Below are 21,939 nucleotides of genomic sequence, written 5' to 3'. Positions count from 1 at the left end.
CACCAAACTCTATCAGGCAGTTGTGTCAGGGTGGGTACTGCCCCCTCGCCTGCCCAGATGCTGTATTTATTGTTGTCCTTCGAGATGCATTTCTTTTCACTATTCCCTTAGTGCTTCCACAATAACCACAGACACCAATTCCCATCACCCACTCCATCCACAAACCCACCTGACCCCTCACACTTCTCCTTTAGCCTCACTATTTGTGTGTCCGAGTTATCGCTGGCTCCTTCCGTTCCTATCATAGAGAATGTTCCATCAGCACATAATAATTTAGATTTAACCCTTCTTCCACCAATCAGACGATTTTCCATTTACAGCAAACTTTAAATTGGGCCAACAGTCCTCAGCAAACACACCTACTATCCATCAGCTGTCATCATACTCAACACCTTGTATCAAATCCGTAGGCGTTGTAAGTCGGGTGTGGGTGGTTCTATAGGACTCCCAAAATAAATATGCTGGAGTGTATAAAGTGAATGAGCCATAACAATGCCTTTAAATTTTGGCCAGGTGTAGGATACAGTAGCACAAGGCCGGCAGAGATTTCCAAAGCTAAGATAAAGATTCCTGAAGAGCTGCATTATGCTAGGTGACTACCCTCAAGTTGAAGATGAGTGTCAACGATGAGGATGAACCTACAAGTAGAGTGGACCTTCCTGCACAAAAACAATCCTTGGAGGCATTTTCCTCCTTCTATGTGTGCTGTGGAATGCTGTACATGTAGAAAGAGGAAATAAAGGGGAGGAAAAAGAGAGTTCTCCTTGTTATACCTCAGTTGCGAAGGTGTACCATTTTGACAAAATCCCAGGTTTTCTAATCTTAGTAAATCTGGGGTTGCGTCAAAATACATAGGTAGATGCATAGGAACGCCCAAACTCCAACCCCCGAATGCCTTCCTAACGCAGCGTAATGCAAACCAGTGATTTGCGCTACCTTGCATTACTCTGGATTTACTAGACACACAGAGCCACGAAAAGTGGATTTGCGTGGCTTAGTAAATCCCACTAAAGTACTTGTGTTGTCTTGTGTACCTTGCGTGACGTAAATCTGGCTCTCAGTGCCTTGGGTGAGTTTGTCCTAGTTTTCGTTTCTCCTTTTGCCAGTGTCCAGGGGTGAACATTGCTCATAATGTCCACAGATGTTCCTGGAAATACATATCATATCTCATCCACATGCTGAAAGGTACTCTTGATATCTTAGCAGCACGTCTCGATGGTTGGAGGACTGGCTTCAAGGGGCAGCATTATTACATGATTTTCGAACTTTCAATCAGGAATGGGCAATATTTAAACTCAACTAGTCTAAGTACTCAGGACAAAGCCCATTCTGTGATCAGCTTTGTTGCCAACTGTAGGCAACAGGCATTGTGGGAATTGTGTGTATTCAGGTGAGCCATATCCAGAAGGAGAAGAACAACCCCGACAGACCAAGCACGGAACCTGGGCGTCATCCTGGACTCCTAACTCTCGATGACCAGACAAGTCAACGCCGTTTCATCATCGTGCTTCAACATTCTTCGCATGCTCAAAAAAACTTTTCGCTGGATCCCCACCGAAACTAGAAAAACGGTCACCCACGCACTGGTTACAAGCCGCCTGGACTACGGAAACACCCTATACGCCGGTACCACCGCAAAACTTCAGAAAAAACTCCAACGCATCCAGAACGCATCAGCCAGACTCATACTAGACATCCCGCGTAACGACCACATCTCTGGTCACCTGAAAAACCTCCACTGGCTCCCCGTCAACAAGAGGATAACATTCCGCCTCCTAACCCACGCACACAAAGCACTTTACGAACTTGGACTCGAATGCCTCAACACACGCAGCTACGCTCCTCCAACCTAGCCCTTGCTGCGGTACCTCGCATCAACAAAACCACCATGGGAGGAAGATCCTTCTGCTACCTGGCGGCTAAGACCTGGAACTCACTTCCCATCTACCTTTGCCTCACTCAGAATCTCCTAGCATTCAGAAAGCAACTTAAAACGTGGATATTCGACAAGTAATTCCCCACACTTCTCCAAGCGCCTTGAGACCCTTTGGGTATGTAGCGCGCTATATAAATTAATTGAATTGAAATTGAATTGACTTAGTAGTGGCTCTGGGGGAGAGAATTATGTGTGTGTATTAAGTGTACACATGCTTATATAATGAATATTCTAGTTATGCAGTGGTGAGATGCAGGATTATATTTGCACATCCCTCTGAATGGGCTGTAATCACCTGAAAGGGTTGCAATCATACCTTATAGCCGACAGGTACTTATGACGGAGTCAGAGGATACCTTGTTGCATACTGTAAATGTAGGTATACTTATATAGCGCAACCTGTCACCACAAAGGGCATCCTGGCGCTTGCCTAGGGAACCCGTCCTGGTATTCCCCTGTGAGAAGCCCCGACAGTGTGTCCACAGGGTGAAAGTCAGGCATCCCGCCGCGAGGGGCCGTTGTGGAGATTAAGCAAGCTATTGCCCAGAGTCGCAGAGTGTGAACCTGTGAGTCAAGGAGGCACCGGGACGAGAATTATCGAGTCCGTGGAATTTTAGCCCAAGACCCGCCGAGGCAGGGAATTGAACCCTGGTCCAGGACCGATCTCAGCTTCCGGGTCTGCCGCCTCTAACCCCTGAGCCACACTTCTCCACAATACTGATTGATTCTACTTGCAGGTTGCCTGCCTGGAGGGACAGAGAAGACCAGTCTTGCCACTACTCATACTTCCAAGGACTCTTACTCTTTATCAAGGCTTTGCCATCACTGTGGTTGGATTAGCAAACTCCAACCTTGCTGGATGCTGGACGTGTCCTTCCACCAATGGGTTGTTGAGCATTAAATATTGTACTAGGAAAAAATCCATCACATAAATTCCTGCATTCAGAAATGCTCTTAGATCAAAAAAATGGAATGTAGTGTTTTACGAGTTACCCGAACCCAGACCCAATAAAGTTCATCATCTGGTTATACGGGTATTTTTAACTGAACACTGTCCACATCACTGGGTCACTACTGTTTTTAACCATGGGTAAGATCCTCCTGGTGGAGGCTGCATACTGGAACTAACCCTATGATTATGCACACACGTGTATGAAGAGCGGAGAACCAAGATACCGCTACCCACACTTCCCAACACGTGCATGAGGGTTTTTTACTGGAGACACTTTTGCTTTATCTCCTGCGTACCCTGGTTCATGCAGGACAAGTGATCCTTCCCCACTTGATTATTTGGATTGAAACTAGGAAACTGAAGGATCAGGATTTCCTCCTCCCTCTTCTTTGATTAGTAAGTGTTTTACAAGTCCCCAAATAAATAAAGTAAGCTGTACCCACACTCCCCTCCAGTACACATAGGCTTCCACCAATCAGACAGTCTCTTCACAAGAGGTAAGATGACCCACCTGAGAAAACAGCTGCATTTTGGGTGTTTTGGAACCTGCAGTAATTAGCAGCTCAGGAATGTCAGCACACAACATAGCTTTACAATGGCCGACCATTAGTCAAGCACTGCAGGCAGCCCAGACATCGTTTATCTTGGATCATCCCACAGCCTCCCATGAAGGCGCTCGTGGTCCCCCGTGGAGCCACCCGGCTGAAATAACACCCGTAACCCTTGTTAAGGCACGCAGGACTCAAGACAAGTTTAAAACAATCAAACATGAAAATGTCAACCATCAGCCACCTGTGCGTGGTGCTGCCCAAGCCAGGGCCATGTCAGGGAAGGCGGAGGAAGTACTAGAGAGGGAACACTGCATGCATACTGTGGGGGCCCGAAGACCATGCCGAATGGTCCTCTCCCTTTCGCCACATACATACATACCTGAGAGAAAGAAAATATGACAGGAAAAAAAATGAAGAGTCTAACAGAAAGAATGAAGAAATAATTGACTTGGAGAGCAAGGAAGAACGGAAGGAGAGAAAAGGGAAAGAAAGGGGAGAAAGTGAAAAAGTATTATAGAATGAAAGAAAAAACTAAGGGGAAAAGAAATGACAGAGAGGGGGAATGAAGAGAGAAATATATATATATATATATATATATATATATATATATATATACATATATATATACACATATATATATACACACACACACACACACACACAAATGAGAGAAAGATATAAAAGAGAAAATTGACAATATGGAACGAAAGTTGGAAGTCAGGGAGCGATGAGGGAGGTAATGATTAAATGGAGAAATAAGAAAGAAATAAAGAAAGTAGTAAGGTTGGAGAAAAAAGAACAACAAAGGACCAGTGGACCAAAGCGAGATAAATGAGAGAGAAAGAAGAAAGAGAAAACAAAATGAGGGCTATATGTAAGGACAGAGGGAATGAAAGAAAGAAGTACACAAATTAATTAAGCAATTTTGAAGGAAGAAATAATTAAGAAACGAAAATAGCATACAACATAACCACAATGTTTCAAAGCAAAAATAAGAAAAGGAAAAAAAAACGAAGGGTGGAAAGAAATACAGGAAGAAGGAAAGAAAAGCCAGAGCAGGGAAGTAAAATCTTGCCTTGAGTCTGAAAGACTGAAGTGTCGAGCTGAAAGGGGGGAGGAATAACAACAAAGTTGGGGATTGGCATAATGTAAACTTCTGTGAAACCCCTAGCCTAGAATGAGGGGTACTCTGCTCTGTGAATGCGCCTTCAGAGGAGCCGACACACGCAGCAGTAAGTGGGGTGGGGGTGCCGAAGGTGACGCACGTGCAAGACCCGACGACCTCTCAAGGGCAAAGGTGACTTCAGCTGTGGGGCGGCACTCAAAATAAAATGCTATTACGCCTTTTTTCTGAAGACAGCAAAATATGCCGCTGCTCTCCAGCTGCAAAGTGTCCTCGGCGAGATCTAATTAAGCAATCTCGAGGCGGCCCCTGCCTGCACGTGCTCCGTGACGTGCGGAGGTCCTCTTTAATTACGTCTCATGTGCGGTGGAATGTGTGAGGGATTACACACAAATCTCTCCACAGCCAGCCACTTGTAACAAGGGCTACGAGCTCTTCTGTAAACAGTATCAGGCGGCCTGCCACCACCCTACCTAGGCGTGAAGCTCCTTCGGTGTTCGTGCTCGCATGCGCATCGAAACAGCGGAATGCTAACATGACGCAACGGAAATGACGTCACGTTTCCTTCTATTTGTTCCTTTGGGGCTAGAGAATGGCAAGTTGTGGAAACAACAGCGAATTAACACAGATACCTCCCAGACACATAGATTTATTCATTTCCTACATTCACGGCACCCAAGACCGGAAGTAGCAAAGGAAGTGCGAGGGATCACAAAAGGCAAGCTTGGGGTATTGTACTGTAGTTGCATTTATAAAGCGGTTCATACAGCTGTACTTTGGCTGGAGGATAAGCCTTGTCTGAAATCCAGAGCTGTTTACCTCTCTGCCGCCGTCCTAATATTTCCCCCTTTATTTAACTCCCTGTACTCCTGGTCTATACCCTTCCCAGCCACACACAGGCCCGACCCCCTGCTCATGTTCTTGTCATGCTCTGCCTCTCCTGTTCTCACTACCCATGGTCAGTGGGGTTGGTGTGCTGTGTCTGGCTGGGGAAGTTATAGAGTTGGGGTGCAGGAATTATTACTTTTGTTCAGGGGACCTTGCTTTGGGGTCTCACAAGTCCATGGTAATTAGTACATTTGGTACTCGTTGTTTTCTTTAGATTCCTTACTTACTGTTGTTTTCTTTAGATTCCTTACTTACTTGTACTTGCAGCCTTAATTAAAACAGGATAAAACAAATACCATATTATCAGATTGCATAGAAAAAACTGAACTCAATATTCTAGTCATGGATGGACCTGGGAAATTCCAGTGTTATGCCTTGATGTGTGTCCTGTGTGGTAGATGGACTGTCGGACCCTTTAGTCCAGGCATGATCCCCCCACCAATCCGCCATTGTATGTAGAGCAATTTGTGAATGACCTAAAGGTAGTGATTACATTGTGGTTAAAAAAAACAGAATAAATAGCAGAAGTGCCCAAAGCTTTTCCCTAGCAGCCTGCCACCAACGCTGCCAAAGGCAAGGATTGATCTCTAGAAATGATTCCTCTTTCTTCTGTTACCTTACACTTCCTGCCTTTTACAGGTTATTTTCAATCACTGCTTTCTCCGTGTGTCCCTGCCTTTCTCTTCCTCCATCTTTCTCTGTTTTCTACCTTCTCGTTCTTCCTCTGGGTCAAAGTCTGTTAATAAAAATTCAGTGCAAGTCACCAAAAATATGAACCAGTGCTTAGCACCAGCAACAACCTGCTCAAATGTAGCACTGCCTTGAGTCAATGGTTGGACAGTTGTGTACAGCAATGTCTCCATATTTCCTTTTAGAAGACACTGCTGGCCTAATTGTCTCAGTGGCACAACATCCTCTACTCAAATGTTGTGATAGTTTTTTTTGTGTGTTTTCTGATAGTTTGCAAGACAGGGAGGAAGTAGTTGTCTCTTCTAGTCGATGTAGTGCTAAACAAGTCAGGACTAAAGTGGTTGTCTCTTCTAAGCGAGGTAGCATTCTCATAAAAGTCAGGTTTGTGGTGTATGTATTCACTCAGCGCTGTGGTCTCGTACAGATGGGTCTGCAGTTTGTTCTCTCTAATATAAGTTGTATTGCCCTAGAGGTTAAATGTGCAGTGGTTATCTTCTCTAATATAAGTTGTATTGTCCTAGAGGTTAGAAGTCCAGTGATTGTCTTCTCTAGCTTATCTACAAAAAATACTATCAAGGTGTACCTGAATCATTTCAATTTTAATCAATCATAGGTTCTTAGCTCTCTGTTGATGAGGCCTCATAACATCAAACAACACTCAATACACAACATACACTTAGACATGTAGAGATATATGAAAAGGGACTTTTGCTTTGCCTCATTCATGCAGTGGCTACTGTAGTTCAACTGGCTTTAGTCACTGGCTGATAGAGTTGTATACCAGAGTTGATGTTGTGTTGACCTAAGTAGTTCACACATTCTGGTATTAATGTCTTGGGTTTTCAAAATTAGTTAATTTTATGGTGAGAAGTTTGGCTCCTCATGCCCGACAACTGCCAAGTGCTACAGGGCCACTCGCTTTCCCTTTACGTGCTCCTGCATTTTATTTGACATTTTTCATTTACCTGACCAACATGGCCGACGTTTGGCCATGTAAGAGAGATAAAGTAAAAAAAAGACAACATAGATGCCACACATTATGACCTATATGTGCGCATATGTCTCCACTCATGTATGTGCATGCCTGAAAGCCATCTTAGATTGGTAACCAAGATGGCCACCATGTGTGCACATACATACATATTGTGACAAACGGTTGCTATTTTGGCTTTTTTTTCTTACTTTTACATTTCAACGTGGATTATGGCCATGTAAGAATGGTAAACAAAAAGAATTGATGTGTAGTGCCAAAGCAATCAAACCTCTGCCAAGTCAGTAGGTCGGCACTCGCATTCTAAAGGCAAGACCGCTGGCTAGCCTTTAGTTGATTAAAAGACAGGAATTTAATGTTGGTCTCCCTTAAATTCTGTCCGATAGGACAGCCATGAAATGGCTGGCTGTGCTACATGGCCCCTTTGACCAAGTATACAAGGGAAGCCTCAAACAAACAGTAAACCATGAGTAACAGTTGCTACCCTTTGCTATCCTCAATTGATGTTGATGGGTTATGCTGGATTGTATAACGAGTTTTATGCACAATTTCCCAGAGGCTTCCGCAGGTGGAAAAGAAAATCCACAGAAAGTTAATTTCCATATCTACCAAAAGGAAGGGTCCAGTGCGGCCTCAGGGAAGCCTCCTCGACAAATGACTTCTTTTAACTGGGAATACCGGGATATATTCACAAGGGGATAGCGCCTGCAGAACGTCACTTTGACCGACGTGCCGGTGACGCAGTGCCGTTCTTCATATTTACAAAGCGGTATTAAGCCATTTTTTGTGGCTTACAACCACCTTGTAAATACGGCCCCTTTACACACATCACTTAGATTAAAAGGGGTCTGCAATAGGTGTTGCGGTGGGCATTCCACTGCAACACCCTTTGCTTTTTGACGCAGCCTTAAATTTAAAAGGATCTGTAAATTTGATGCTGAGCCAAAAAACTAACATCATGCAAGAGCAGACATTAGAATGGCGCAACAAAGAGAAATAATTGTATTTCTTCTAGTTTTTGCTTTTAAATCATTCTGCAGCGCACATAGAAAGAGCAAAACACTTTTAATGATTGTCTAAGTGCCGGAATGGACACCTTTCTGCTCATAAACAATCATTCCCTGCAACGCAGGCCCCCTCGCTCTATGATGCGAGGGGGCCTGCGTTGGCATTAGGCAGCTGATTTTAGTGCCAGCGCTAGGGAAAGCATAAGGGTGTGCCGTATTGTTGTCAGAAATGTCAGAGCACGGCGCTGTCAAATTTGGCGCAGCTCCACGCGCCGTCATTTTGTTATAAATATGCCCCACAGTCTCTGAAAAGTCAAGACAGCCAGAACACCCATGTAGATGAACAAGGCCTTATATGAGCATCTCTCCAAAACCTCAGCATGTTCCTGGCAATGGAAATATTTCAACTTATCGCCCTGATACCATCTATTTTACGAGCAAGCACGTTCTGCAGAAAGGAGGGAATTCTTATCATGAGCCGGTTTCCTTGATAAGAAAACTTTTGAACTGTTGAGTCATGTCCCCTCCCTAAAACATGTTCTAATGAACCCTTTGATCACTAGACCCATAGGGGCATGGGACGTGACATTTCACTTCAAAAGTCCTGTAATCAGATTGTTTACATGACGGGGTACAATCAAGGCAGCCTCCCCCAGGAGTTGGTGGTGTTAGCAATAACATAGTTAACTCTTTCTTCTGGAAGGTACATCCAGTGAACGAGTCAAGGGTGGACGCAGGTGAACAGAGTCCCTCTTCTATCTATTTTTACAAAGGGGAGTCCGTTCCCCTTAGCCGAAGTTGAGAGGTGTCATTAACCCCGGAAATGTGAAGCACTTTTGTGCTTTTGTAGCTGGATAAAGAAGAGCAGGAAACAATGAGCATAAACAGCAACTTTAAAGTAAAAAAAATAAATCAGTTTCTAGTTTGTTTGAAAATAACCCCCGTTATTTTTTTTTCTCTCAATAAAAGCTGTTCAAAACGTAATTTACAAGGTCCACATACCTGTTTCAAAAATATTGCCTCTTCCAGCCATTTCCAAGCTCAGTTATCTATACTAATATAATAAAGAGAGAGCCCAAACCTTTGAGGCGGGTAATCTCAGGAACCACAGCACCAATCACAACACCCAATACAGCGTTGGAAAGGGCAGTTGCAGCAGAAGGACATAGGCTATGCAGACGCCCACCATATACATTTAAAAGGTAAAAGAACCGTGCCAGCAAAGTAGTCCCTTGTGGGCGTGTCTGCGTTGTGCTGTGGGCGTTTGCTGTGGGCGTGACAAACACTGAGTGTGTATGGTACGTTCCGCCCTTCATGCCATGTCTCATATCGTGTGCTAATCCCACCCTGCTCCCTTTAAATGCCCCTGCACCCCATAATCATAACCCACCCTTACTCCTTAAAATACCCCCACACCCTTAAACACTAACCCATCTTAACCCTATAAATATACTCTGTACCCTAAAACCCAAACCTATCCCTAAACCCTAAAAATACCCCTGTACCTCAAAACCCAAACCTACCCCTGAACCCTAAAAATACCCCTGTACCCCAAAACCCAAACCTAGCCCTGAACTCTAAAAATACCACTGTACCCCAAAACCCAAACCTACCCCTGAACCCTAATATACCCCTGTACCCCAAAACCCAAACCTAGCCCTGAACCCTTTAAATACTCCTGTACCCCAAAACCCAAACCTACCCCATAACCCTAAAATACCCCTGTACCCCAAAACCCAAACCTAGCCCTGAACCCTAAAAAGAAACCTGTACCCGAAAACCCAAACCTACCCCTGATCCCTAAAATACCCCTGTACCCCAAAACCCAAACCTAGCCCTGAACCCTAAAAATACCCCTGTACCCCAAAACCCAAACCTAGCCCTGAGCCCTAAAAATACCCCTGTACCCCAAAACCCATACCTATCCCTAAACCCTAAAACTACCCCTGTACCCCATAACCCAAACTATATCTGAACCCTTAAAATACCCAAACCCCCCAAAACATATACCTCAGTACCCCAAAACATATACCCCTATACCTATACTTACCTTATCCAAACATTAAAAAAACATGCTTTTACCATTCATGCATTTACAACGAATTTCGTTGTAAATGTATGCGTGGTAAAAGCATATAAAATGTAATGCCATGCGTTATAATGGCATTGCGGAGTCATGGTACTTTCATAATGAAAGTATGCGGAGTGATGGTATGCGGAAAGAAAGTTGCGGAATAATGGGTGTTTACCCTCCCGCGGTAAGTACATTGGTGGCACGGCGGCCCACATCGCCAGCAACATACTCATATTTTTTCACCACCCATTTGAAAAATGCACAGGTCTCACTCATTGATGTAAAGCACCAACATACACTTTTAGACACACCTCCCGCCACAAGTTCTAGAATTGTGAACTTTAGAGCTGGGGAGCTACGTTCGAATCTCTGCATCAGCTCAACATCCTGTGATTCCAGGCAAATCGCTTTGTCTCCCCGTGCCTTCCACAAATGAATGTGTTCTTCTGTAATGTAAATTGTGCTCATGCCATGTTGTCGAGTTTGCGCTATATAATATTGCAAGGAAAAATAAAGTAAGGAAACTCGAGTTCACACACTACTGAACGCGCACTCTTAAGTGCATCAGCAGTGCACTGTGAATTGGAGCGTTTCACAGGCCTGTCACAGATAAGAAATGCTTTCAAAATGAAATCCTACAAAACAATATACTACTGGCTGGCAGCAATTCATACCCGGACAACGTCGGGACGGGCTGCTAGTTTCTTTGATATGAAGAAAAATATGTGTTATTTTAAAAACTAAAACCAAAAATCTCCTTTCCATATTTCTTTGTGATTATGATAATTTGTTTTTTCTGGAAAAGTAGGCACATGACCTTTCTTTTTTTTTTTTTTTGTCCTCATACACGCCACCAACAGATATAACCTCAAAGTGGGATCACTCCGTGCAACTTGCACACTTAAGTTACTTGGATTCCGCCCTCGATGGAATGTGCAAAGCATACAGGGATCTCCCAGAGGCAGGCTATTTCTTAGTCCAACTCCCCTTTCGACACGTTACCTGGGAGGACCAGGCCAATAACCACTGGCATAATCATTGGACTTTGGTTAACTTTCGTCCCAAGTTCTTAAAGCTGACCACACTTTGGTAGCGCTTTCGTCACCGCACAGCAAGTCCGACTGACTTATCATCATGACATTCCTCAGGCAATCTGCAAATTTTGGAGGTGCCTCCGACTTCCACTCTCTACAAATTTCTCTCCTTGCGATTACAATTACATAGAAGATAAATTGAGTGACTGGGTTGTTTAGTACGTACCCTGAGGGAAGCCCAAAAAAAATTAATCTAGGACAACATGTAATTGATGTTAACAAAACCTCTTCTAAAAAAAACACAAACCTGTCTCTAATAACTGATGATTTGTGGACACCCTAAAAACATATGTAGGTCATCAGCTGCTCCCAGCTTACACTTTGGGCAACAATAACTCTCTGCTGATAACCTGGAGAGCTTGGCTGGAGTCCAATACACCGTGTAAGTTGTGAATAGGTGGTTCCTTCTGAGGTTAGCTGGTTTAATTGTTTTTTGTGATATAACGAATGCATCAGTCCAAATTTTCCTGATCTCCTCGGGGTTACCTACTATATCACTACTCCAAAGATTGGATATCTCGGACGTTAAAGTGTCATTAGCCCCAATCAGAATATTGTACCAGAAGGCAACCTCGCGTTTCCAGACACCACCTCTGTTCATGAGATCTAAGAATTGAGGCTCCTCCTGCAACCCCCAATCTTGCCTCCCCCACCATGAGGACAGCTGATAAAACTTAAATCTTGTTAAGGACCCCCCAGTTAAATTAACTAATGAGTCCCAGTCCAGCAGTTGGGAGTTGGTACTAAGGTCTGCCCACTTTACTACGCCTGCCTCTCTCAATGGGGTTGCCAATCTGTCTAGGAGACAATCCGTGGTGCCGGGTGAGTCCCAGATTGGAGCATGCATGTTATAGTAGGGGATTTGCGAGACTTTCCGGAGGTACAGCCAGGTTCTTAATGCAGCCAGCAGAAGGCCCTTGACCTTTCGGGTAACAATTATTATAAGGGTATGACATCAGTTCTTGTGATGTCATTTCCTGTATCGTCATTTGTGAATTTCATATGATAATTAGGTTTGTACTATTTTCTTTAAGACTTGTACCCTGGCTACACCTAATCGACACCTCAATCTACAATGTATTTATTTATTTTCATTATCAGTGGTAAACGTGATCCCTTCTCACCTATCTCAATATACTGAGAGCGAGGCTTAAATATTACGATTACTACAAGGGATGTATGTGGACCATTTACTGGGCCCGCTCTCCCGCAGGCTGTAACTAATCCCTTTGAAATGCCCCAGACTGTTGGGTCTCCCTAATCAACTGAGCACTTTATTTTAAGTGGAAAATCTCACTGTTGGCAAAATGTAGTTATCTGTGTTACGAGGGAGAGCACACGCAGGCTGGAAAGAGAAGAGGGACTTTGACGAATCGATATCATCGGAAGTGGAAATATTGTCCCTCTTATGGCACCTTAACTCTTAAGTGTGCATTTTTTCGGATTTTGTTATATTTGCAGGTTGTGTTTTAAGTTTGCACTTAGTGTAGCCGGTTGTATTGTCACTTGATCAGGGTCAAAGGCTGTGTGGTGTCACTTTTTATTTAATTGAGATCAAATGTCATTTCACGGCACTTCTTGTAATCAAGGTCAAATACCTTCTCCCTTGCTGTGATGTCACTGACAGGCAAAGGGCACGTGGCGTCATTTCTACTGCCCCTGATGTTCTGTTGAGTTCAGCCTACGGACTGTGACTCTATATAAAGAGTCAGAGGAAGTGCATAATAAAACAGAGTAATATTGAAGCAATATGCACAGTCGCATAAAACCAGAGAAGAATGACAGTCAGTGGCGAATATGCCACGTTACAACGGATGCGTTTAGAACGCATGCCATTACAACGCAGTAATTACAACGACTGCGTAGTTGTTACATCATAGACCTTTACAACGCAAGTCATTACAACGACTTGTTGTAGGGAGGCACTGGATGTTGAAATAGTATAATTTACTATTCTAACTCCAGTCTGGGCAACAGTAGGGAAGGTGATGGATTCAAAATCCAACACCTTCTGCCCCCTACAGCAAGTCTTTGTAACGGCTTGCATTGTAATGACATGCGATGTAATAATGCGGCCATTGTAATGACCGCGTTGTAATGGCATGTGATGTGTAAAGATCGTTGTAAACTATGTTTACTGTCAGTAGCATCATTTAACTAAACATATAGCAGTGTGGAAGAGGCAATAGGAGACCTTTGACCTATGATGAAGGGCCCTTGTACGTTTTTAAACATTCATAATTGAAATTGAGACCTGCAGGGTGTTAATTAACAGTGATTGGTAATAAGCACACACAACTTGCTATTATAACTAGAGAAGCGAGGTGCAGCTTTCCATCTGTAAGATCAATAGCCAGTCTACAAGGGGGTTTAGGGTTGGACAGCAAACCAAAACCAACCCTGGCAAAAAATGTCCAAGCCAGCACGTCATTGCAAGGTTCCCAAACTAAAATGAGTCCATGAGGAGCTTTCAAGGTGGGGTCACAGCAACCCACCTTGTATTGAAAGCAGCCCCCTACTACAACACCAGGTTGGAAGAATCGCCAGAGCGGCCCTGACATGGGTCAGAACTGAAGCAGTTTCAAGTCAACAGGAGCGGCCTGTGCAGGTAAGAGGGGTGGGGTACATTGACAGACAACAAGGGGAAATTAAATAAATAAATAATTTTACCTCATCGTGGTCTGTCTAAATCCCCCCCACCCAGCCCCACCGCTCTTACCTGCACAGGCCGTGACTGCCAGAGCGGCCCTGACATGGATCAGAACTGAAGCAGCAGCAAGCCACCTCTTCAACTGAGCCACGATGTATTGAGATGGCATTAAGTGTTTGCTCATTCTGAGGAGCGCTCATCACTAGAGAGGGATGCACAGCTTCTGGAAAGCAGTCTAGAGAAGAAGACACCTACAGGCATTGGCGAGGAGTTTTTCCAGGGAAAAAACATAGCTGGAGGCGCATCGTGACCTAAAGGACTATGAAGCATCAGAAAATCCACCATCAAACAAACAGGAGGCTGTAAATGTTATAGTTAGGCGTGGATGTGTAGTAAATGAAAGTAGGAAAATGAGTGCACAATTAAAAATGTTCCAACCACTTATCTGATGGCCACTCCGCCACCTAGCGGTGTTTGGTGTCTCATGGGCTGTAAGGTTTGAGTCTGTCTTCTGCTTCAATTAATTAATGTCCCACCCAGGGTTGTCTTTAAAAACATGGCTTTTCAGTCAGTAACTTCAATTATGCATAGAATAAGAACCTATTTTCCTTTCTGGCTCAGTGCCTAGACATCTTCAGGTATTGGAGCGCTCTATAAATCCTCCTTTCAAGCAGGAAATGATGGATGCGGAAGTGGGACTTCCCAAAAGGTACAGAACAGTCTTCCAACAAAGTCAATGTGGTCTTCTCTATCCATACTGTTCTTCACCTTGGTTAATGTGCTTAATTCACAGTATAGTATCCATTAACATATACCTTACTATTGAATAATGAAATACTGACGCGAAACCCGAGACCTGCTTTCCAAATCGTTTGTGAGCCCTTCAGAATAATTTGCAAATATGCTATTATGATAATTAGATATTTTAATAAGTCATCCCAGGACAAGAATGTCAAATAAACAAACAATAACATTAGGATGTCAGTCAAAATACATAAATGAACATTAGCAGCAAAGATTATTCCACATGAATCAAATGAATGTATATGACCATGATTTATTGTGCAGGAATCATCAAGTGCTATAAAAAGTTATTCAAGAGTTAGAGGTGCAGGGCTAATGGGTTTAAAAAAGTGCCACACAGTACATCAGCCTGTAAAAAACACGTAAGTCTGTAGGTATGAAAGACAACTCTAAGAATCGAGGTAAGGAAAAGACTGCATTGCCCATATAACTGCGGAGAATGTGCATGGTATCTCACCTATGGAATGCTCGCGTCCAGAACACTCTCTCATCAGAGTGACATGGAGATACATGTTTTTCCAGGGTGATGTAGTATGTTACATGACAAACCTCCCCTCCTCTATCCTTCTGCTATCATTCCAAATCCAAATAACTGACTAACCTATCCACCACTTAAAATGTACTTGCATGTTTCACTATACTAATTCAACACTAATCCTCTATGGGTCCCGGAGTAGCGGGCTACCCGCCGAAAAAGCGCTTTGACGCCTCGTCAGGGGTAGTAAGCGCTATTTAAATGCAATTACAATACAATATCATTTGACCTCCTGTCCTGATGAAGACTGTTTGATTTATTACCAGGGACGAAACAACAACTTAATTTCATTTTTTGATTGTATTTTCACCTGATGAAATCTAGGAGGATAATTACTACACACTAGAAAGCCCATTTTAAAAATGACATCGATAGCCAAAACTTGCCTTTTTTGTCTGTATTGCACTAAGTTGCTGTGGGCACTGCCCCATTGCTTGTCAACTACACAGCATTGCTTTGCGGACAATGCACCATAGTGAGACAAACCCACTGCATATGGATGTGTATCCTATCACAATAAGACGTAATAAAGAGAGTGCTTTAACCTGTAGCACCATCACATCATACCAGAGCATCTGAGGTTGAGTGCGGCACATATCGTTGTTTTTATTTAGGATCTTTTATTTAGAGTTTTACATAGAGCGAACTAGATCCGAGACACTGGGAATCAGAGCGCTTTACATAGCACCAGTTTCGTTACAGAAGGACACGTTAATTTTTGTTAGGCACGGGGAGATTAAGTGATTTTCCCAGAATCACAGGATGTTGAGTGTCGTTGTTGAGACTCGAACCAGGTTCCCCAGTTTCGAGGTCGACGCTCTAGCTGTATGGCTACATCCTCTCCCCGATGATTCAGTGATCCCATGGATAGGGCTCTATTCAAGCTCAGGTACAAAGGCATTGGTTAGTGCATCACGTCATAATGCTGTAGCTCTTGCATTTTCCCCATATTGAAGGAAGGGGCGAGGTTATTGGGCTGGTGCCAGCTCCGGCATGATTAGAGCAGCTTCGAAATTGGCAGAGCTGCTGACCTGGAGAGAGGGCTGGGACTTCAGTGCTGGTAGGTCTGCTCTGTAGCAGTGCCAGGGAGACTTGCTCCACGGTCCTGGATGTTACATATCTGAGTCGGATGGGCGGTGGTGACCACAGTGGTACTTAAAACCAGTGCTTAATTTGATCCAGTGGTTTCCGGTGCTTAGCACCAACACTTAATTCTCAAGGTACTTATGACAGCTGCCACATGGTGGAGCTGTTTATAACAACTAATTCAATATACAGTAAAAACAACTAATAGCTGCTTCCTAAGCCATTCTTATAGATTTGGGGTCCGCAATTAGTTGGATTGTACCACTTGTAGAGTGTGATGGGTAGTAATTGTAAAGGTGCTGTCATTGGCAGCTCTGGCCGTGGCAATGGGTGGTGCAAGCTACGGTGGTCGCCTGACAAGGGCCCTGGCGCTTATGTTTGTTACAAATTAAGCACTGCTTAAAACACAATCCCTCCCGTGCACAGAGGGCCAACCAACCGGTAACACATTCTGAGACATGGAATGCACTAAATAGCAGTACAGGCAAAACAGGTGGAGGCAGAAACACACACAGGCAATAACAACACACTGACTTGCACAGACAGTCAAGGCAAGAATTCCATCTCAGTTTGAGCATGAACTCTAGAGGGAGTGGACTGCGGTGTTGTAAGGCTTCATTTGAAAACTCAGGAATTCATTGTCTTCCATACCTTAGGATTCAGAAACAAAAGTACCATTGCCACTGGCGATTGTAAGACCGGGGCCTCATTTATGAGGTCGTGCGTCACTTTTACGCCACCGGTGCGTCACTGTGACGCACCAGTGGTATAAAAAATGCGCCTTGTTGTGCCATATTTACAAAGTGACGCATCTAGGTAGATGCGTCACTTTGTAAACCCATGCGCCACATAATACCTGAGCCAGGTATAATGTATGCAAGGGGGGCGTATTGACGCAAGAAAGGGTCGTAGAAGTGACGCAGTAAAATCTATAAGATTTCACTGCGCCACTTCTAGGATGCAAATGCGTCAATATGTTTCGACTGCCTCACAGCAGGCGTAAGACTGATGCAGGCCCTTTCAAATGGGGCTTGCCCCATTTGAAAGGAGGCATTGCTGGAGTTGCGTCACTTTTGTGACACACTCCAGCAATGCGTCACTTTTGCGCCATACAGATACATCAGAAATACTGACGTATCTATAACTCCTTGCGCAATGATGCGTCATACTGTAAATATGACGCATTATTGGTGTCGCAAGGGGGTGCAATGAAAAGTGACGCATCGCTGTTTTCACGCAGCGATGCGTCACTTTTCATAAATGAGGCCTTTATAGTTTTTAAAGAGCTAAAAAAAAAAAAGCAACTTGCAGTAACAAGTGCTTTATAAAGAGGTAATAGTGAAGGTAATCGACTACTTTTAAGCAGTGTTCTCTTTTCCTAGTAATATCATGTAAATGGAGGGGAGGATAACCATTATACGCTTAGCTGTGCTTTGTCTTGGCTACAATATGAACATATTTACAACATATAATGCATATTGTCTTCTTAAATCACAACCCCCTATTGACCAAACCGAGCTACTGCAGAGACCCCCGCGCAACAGAGTGAGCGACACTTGCAAGACCCACTCCCGTGGAACCTCGCGTGGCAAATAACAACTTTAACACAACTTTACAAGTAACACAACACATACAAATAATCCATATAGCAGGTCACAATAGAACACAGCATAGTAACGTTTCTTGCATCACAGCATTGCGCATGGCCCAATACAGCATACAAATACATAACATAAGTGTATTGACAGTATATAATAGCGCAACGCTCTTTAACTTTTCACACACCACACTTCTACACGTAACATATAGTACGAAGCAAGACATAACACAGCAGAAGCCGATGTACACGTAATCTATCAGTAAGGCTTGCATATAACATATGACACGAAATAGCACTACAACGAACGTAACTTTACACAACACTCAGCTTTACACAAATTCCACATAGCACAAAATAAAAAAAAACACACAAAATTATCTAATATAATCTAACCGTATGCTTAAAATGTTATTGGGCGTAACTTTGTACCAAACCTAACTTTACCCACAACTCGACTTGAAACAACACGCATTATAGTATAAATTGACACTACGGCACAACATAACGTACATGGAACGTTACACGTAATTGGAGGTGTTACACCATATCACAATTTTAGACCTAACGCAGCGTAAAGTACAATACAATATAATGTACAGGCAACGTTAGACATACCATACCTTAAAATAACTTAACACAACTATTCTCACTATATTTCATTAAGTTCCACATAACGCGACGTATTATAACATAACATATCAGTGCAGCACCACGACACAAGTTTTCACATCATACAGCTTTGCACAGAAGTCGCTGGTGTACCACAGCACACCACTGAATAAGGTGGCAGCAGGCACCCTTGGGTGCCCCCGCGCCCCAGGGTTGCGCCACTCTCTCACCTTTGTGTGACAGGCGCAGGCGGGGCACGTTCCCTTTGGAGCTCACACCCACGGCTAAGAGACACCACAGCGCGGCAAGCAGGGGTGGCATGATGCCCCTCACCCCCTGGCACGGGAGATGCCGCGGTTCTCTCTTCTGACACGCGGTCACGGTGTCCGGCGGGACAGGGGCAGCGGGGCGCTCTGTGGACAGCGGCTCGGTTATTCCTTTCACACCCCGGGAGAGCGCCTGGGATGGTTTATGAACTGTGCGCTCCACCCAGCTCCTGCCAGAGGGACTGTGAGCTGGAGGGAGGGAGGGGCGTACCGCGCGCCTCACACCCCTAACACACGCTGCCTCGCAGCTGGATCCGCGGACCGCGAGAGTGATGAAATGAGGTACCGGGCAAAAGAGAACCTCCCCCCCACCCCACCGTGCCGGAGATGAAATGAGGTACCGGGCCAAAGCAAAGGAGACATCCACCACCGTGCCGGTGATGAAATGAGGTACCGGGCCAAAGGGTACCCCACCACCGTGCAGGTGATGAAATGAGGTACCGGGTGAAAGAGAACCTCCCCCCCCACCCCACCGTGCCGGAGATGAAATGAGGTACCGGGCCAAAGCAAAGGAGACACCCACCACCGTGCCGGTGATGAAATGAGGTACCGGGCCAAAGGGTACCCCACCACCGTGCAGGTGATGAAATGAGGTACCGGGCCAAAGGGGACCCCACCACCGTGCCGGTGATGAAATGAGGTACCGGGCCAAAGCAAAGGAGACACCCACCACCGTGCCGATGATGAAATGAGGTACCGGGCCAAAGGGGACCCCACCACCGTGCGGGTGATGAAATGAGGTACCGGGCCAAAGGGTACCCCACCACCGTGCCGGTGATGAAATGAGGTACCGGGCCAAATGGGACCCCGCCAACGCGCCGCCCCTACAGTCTACGACTAGTCTAACACGGAGAGAGCCCGCCTGAGAAACGACACCCGTGACCGGGGAACTTTGTAGTGCCACCAGGGCTACATAGGCACGGCTAACTATACACCATCGGATGGATATGCTCCAGGGTTGTATGCAGACACTCGCGCGCGCACGTACACTGCACACACACACACATAGGGCCGGCTTTAGCCACAGTGGCCCCCGGTGCACAACTTATTTGTGTCTCCCCCATGCCCGCCTCCTCAGATTCTCTCACTATCACCGCACAAAAGTGCCCCACATCTCTCCAATTATGAGCTATTGCTAAACACAGCAACCCCCCACCCCGAGGTCAGAGCAACCTCTACAGGTCAGTGCCCGGTGCAGCTGCACCAGTCGCACTGCCCTAAAGCCGGTGCTACAACACATCTCTCTCTCTTTCTCTCTCTCTCTCTCTCTCTCTTTCTCTCCTCTCTCTCTCCCCCCTCTCTCTCTCCCTCAGACACACACACACACACACACACACACACACACAAGGGAGGTACAGGGGCCTCGGCATTGCCAATGCTCTCTCTGCAATGCCCCTTCAACATAGGTAACACCTCTCTTTAAAGACCTACATTTCATGACAACTGCTAGTCCTTTGCCTCTCTGGTTGGCATGCTATGCCTTGTACTGTAGCGCAGAGCTCTGCCACTGTTTCCCCGGGATTTTATGCACTGTATGAAGAACCTAAATTACTAATTGCATTTTTAAAACATGTAGGCAAAGGTAGTTGGTGCTGATCACCAGAACAGCCGGAGGAGTCATGAGGGCACACTTTCACGCACACCATAAATCAATTTGTACATTGAGGAGTGGGGAAAAAGCTTTACTAGTGCACATTGCCTGCCCTAATTCCGAATTGGGCATAAAGTACGTCACGTATGAGCCTTTATGAGTTGTACCAAGTTTTAACTGGCAAACATTATGGAAGCAATCTGCCTCCTCTTCGCAAGCGTGCCCGGGTTGGACTTTCCATTCAGGCTTAGGTAGGAGTCAGCAAGCAAATGAGGTTTTGCTGGGCTATTAGCAGTGGTTATAAAGTTGTCTTCAGTACTTTCTTTGACCTTCCTGTGGTTTAACAGTAAAGGTCTAGCACATTGGAGGGGGTGTGAAGGATGGTGCCAGACAGAGTGCAACTTGGGCGAATCACATTTGATAAAGGTCAATGCAAAATAATCATTACTTTATTATACATTTAAATGAAAAGCATAGTTGAAAGTAAGACCTTTTGTGAAAACCTGAGTTCTCTGTCTTGTAGTGTTCCAAAGTTATAACAATACTATTCTAGGCATTTCACAGAGGCGGACTTCAGGCTGTTGAAAGGTATGGGAGTGTGTTAACATATGGGCCGGCTTCACAAAGCTTTGACAGTCTGAGCAGGCCACGTGGTTCACTCTTTCAGAGATGAATGGGCCAGCACTAACTTCAGTGCTGCAAACAACTTATGCAAAGTTACTTTAAAATGTTGGGGGGCGCTAGAGGGCGCACGAGCTGAATGGCCGCACTCTAGTGTGGCTCCGGCCGCCTGGCATTCCTATCCTTCTTTTAATCCTTTAAATCTGCAACCACCCGCCTGAAAACGGACTGGGGGGTAGATATAGCTCTGCTGCACACTCTGTCCGAGTTTGGTGATCCTACGACCTACGGTGACGGAGATAGACCGAGGTGACTTTGGAGCGGCGGAGACGGCGCGCTGGGTCCTCGCTGGCGGCGGCACTGAGACTCACGCGACGCCCAGGACGGACACGTGGTGTGTGGGCCGCACTACGCCGCACGCGCCACTACTACACGAGCCAGGACCCAGTGGCCCCGGCTGTGGGATTCTGCCTCAACGGGTGGATTTCTATGCCGGATACTATCCTGTGGCGCGCCTGGAACTGACACGGCCACCACTTGACTGCTGGAAGTCGGATCTTGTCCGCCACTGGGTGCTGCCCGCTCGCGGGACCCCTAACAGTGCGGCTCGGACCCACGGTACGCTTGCTGCTGTTCTGGCATGGGGAAACCGGACACTCGGCAGCCCAAGCTGCAATTTGAACCGGCAACGCAGAAGAAGGGGACTAAACAGACGGGAGATAGCACTCAACCGAGGAGCCCGGCGGCGGAGGTGGCCCCCATGGTCCCCGAGATAGCAACGATGCTACAAGAGATGCGGCAAGGATTTGCC

At 45.3% G+C, this 21,939-nt stretch overlaps 1 protein-coding gene across 2 annotated transcripts in view; it reads right to left on the bottom strand.

Moving 5' to 3' along the window:
* SEMA3G (semaphorin 3G) overlaps nt 1–19,042 on the bottom strand; it is a 206,131-nt gene extending 187,089 nt beyond the window's left edge. For both annotated transcript variants that reach the window (XM_086938733.1, XM_086938732.1), the window contains exon 1: nt 18,821–19,042. In XM_086938733.1, coding sequence (XP_086794859.1) covers nt 18,821–18,911 — 91 coding nt within the window. In that variant the 5' untranslated portion in view covers nt 18,912–19,042. The remainder of the gene's footprint in view (nt 1–18,820) is intronic.
* Between the last annotated feature and the right edge of the window lie 2,897 nt (nt 19,043–21,939).

Source organism: Lissotriton vulgaris, chromosome 9 (assembly GCF_964263255.1).
Source record: "Lissotriton vulgaris chromosome 9, aLisVul1.2, whole genome shotgun sequence".
In the NCBI taxonomy this organism is placed as follows: Eukaryota; Metazoa; Chordata; class Amphibia; order Caudata; family Salamandridae; genus Lissotriton; species Lissotriton vulgaris.
The sequence above is the reverse complement of the archived record's forward strand: the minus strand, read 5'-3'. Positions and strand labels throughout refer to the sequence as shown.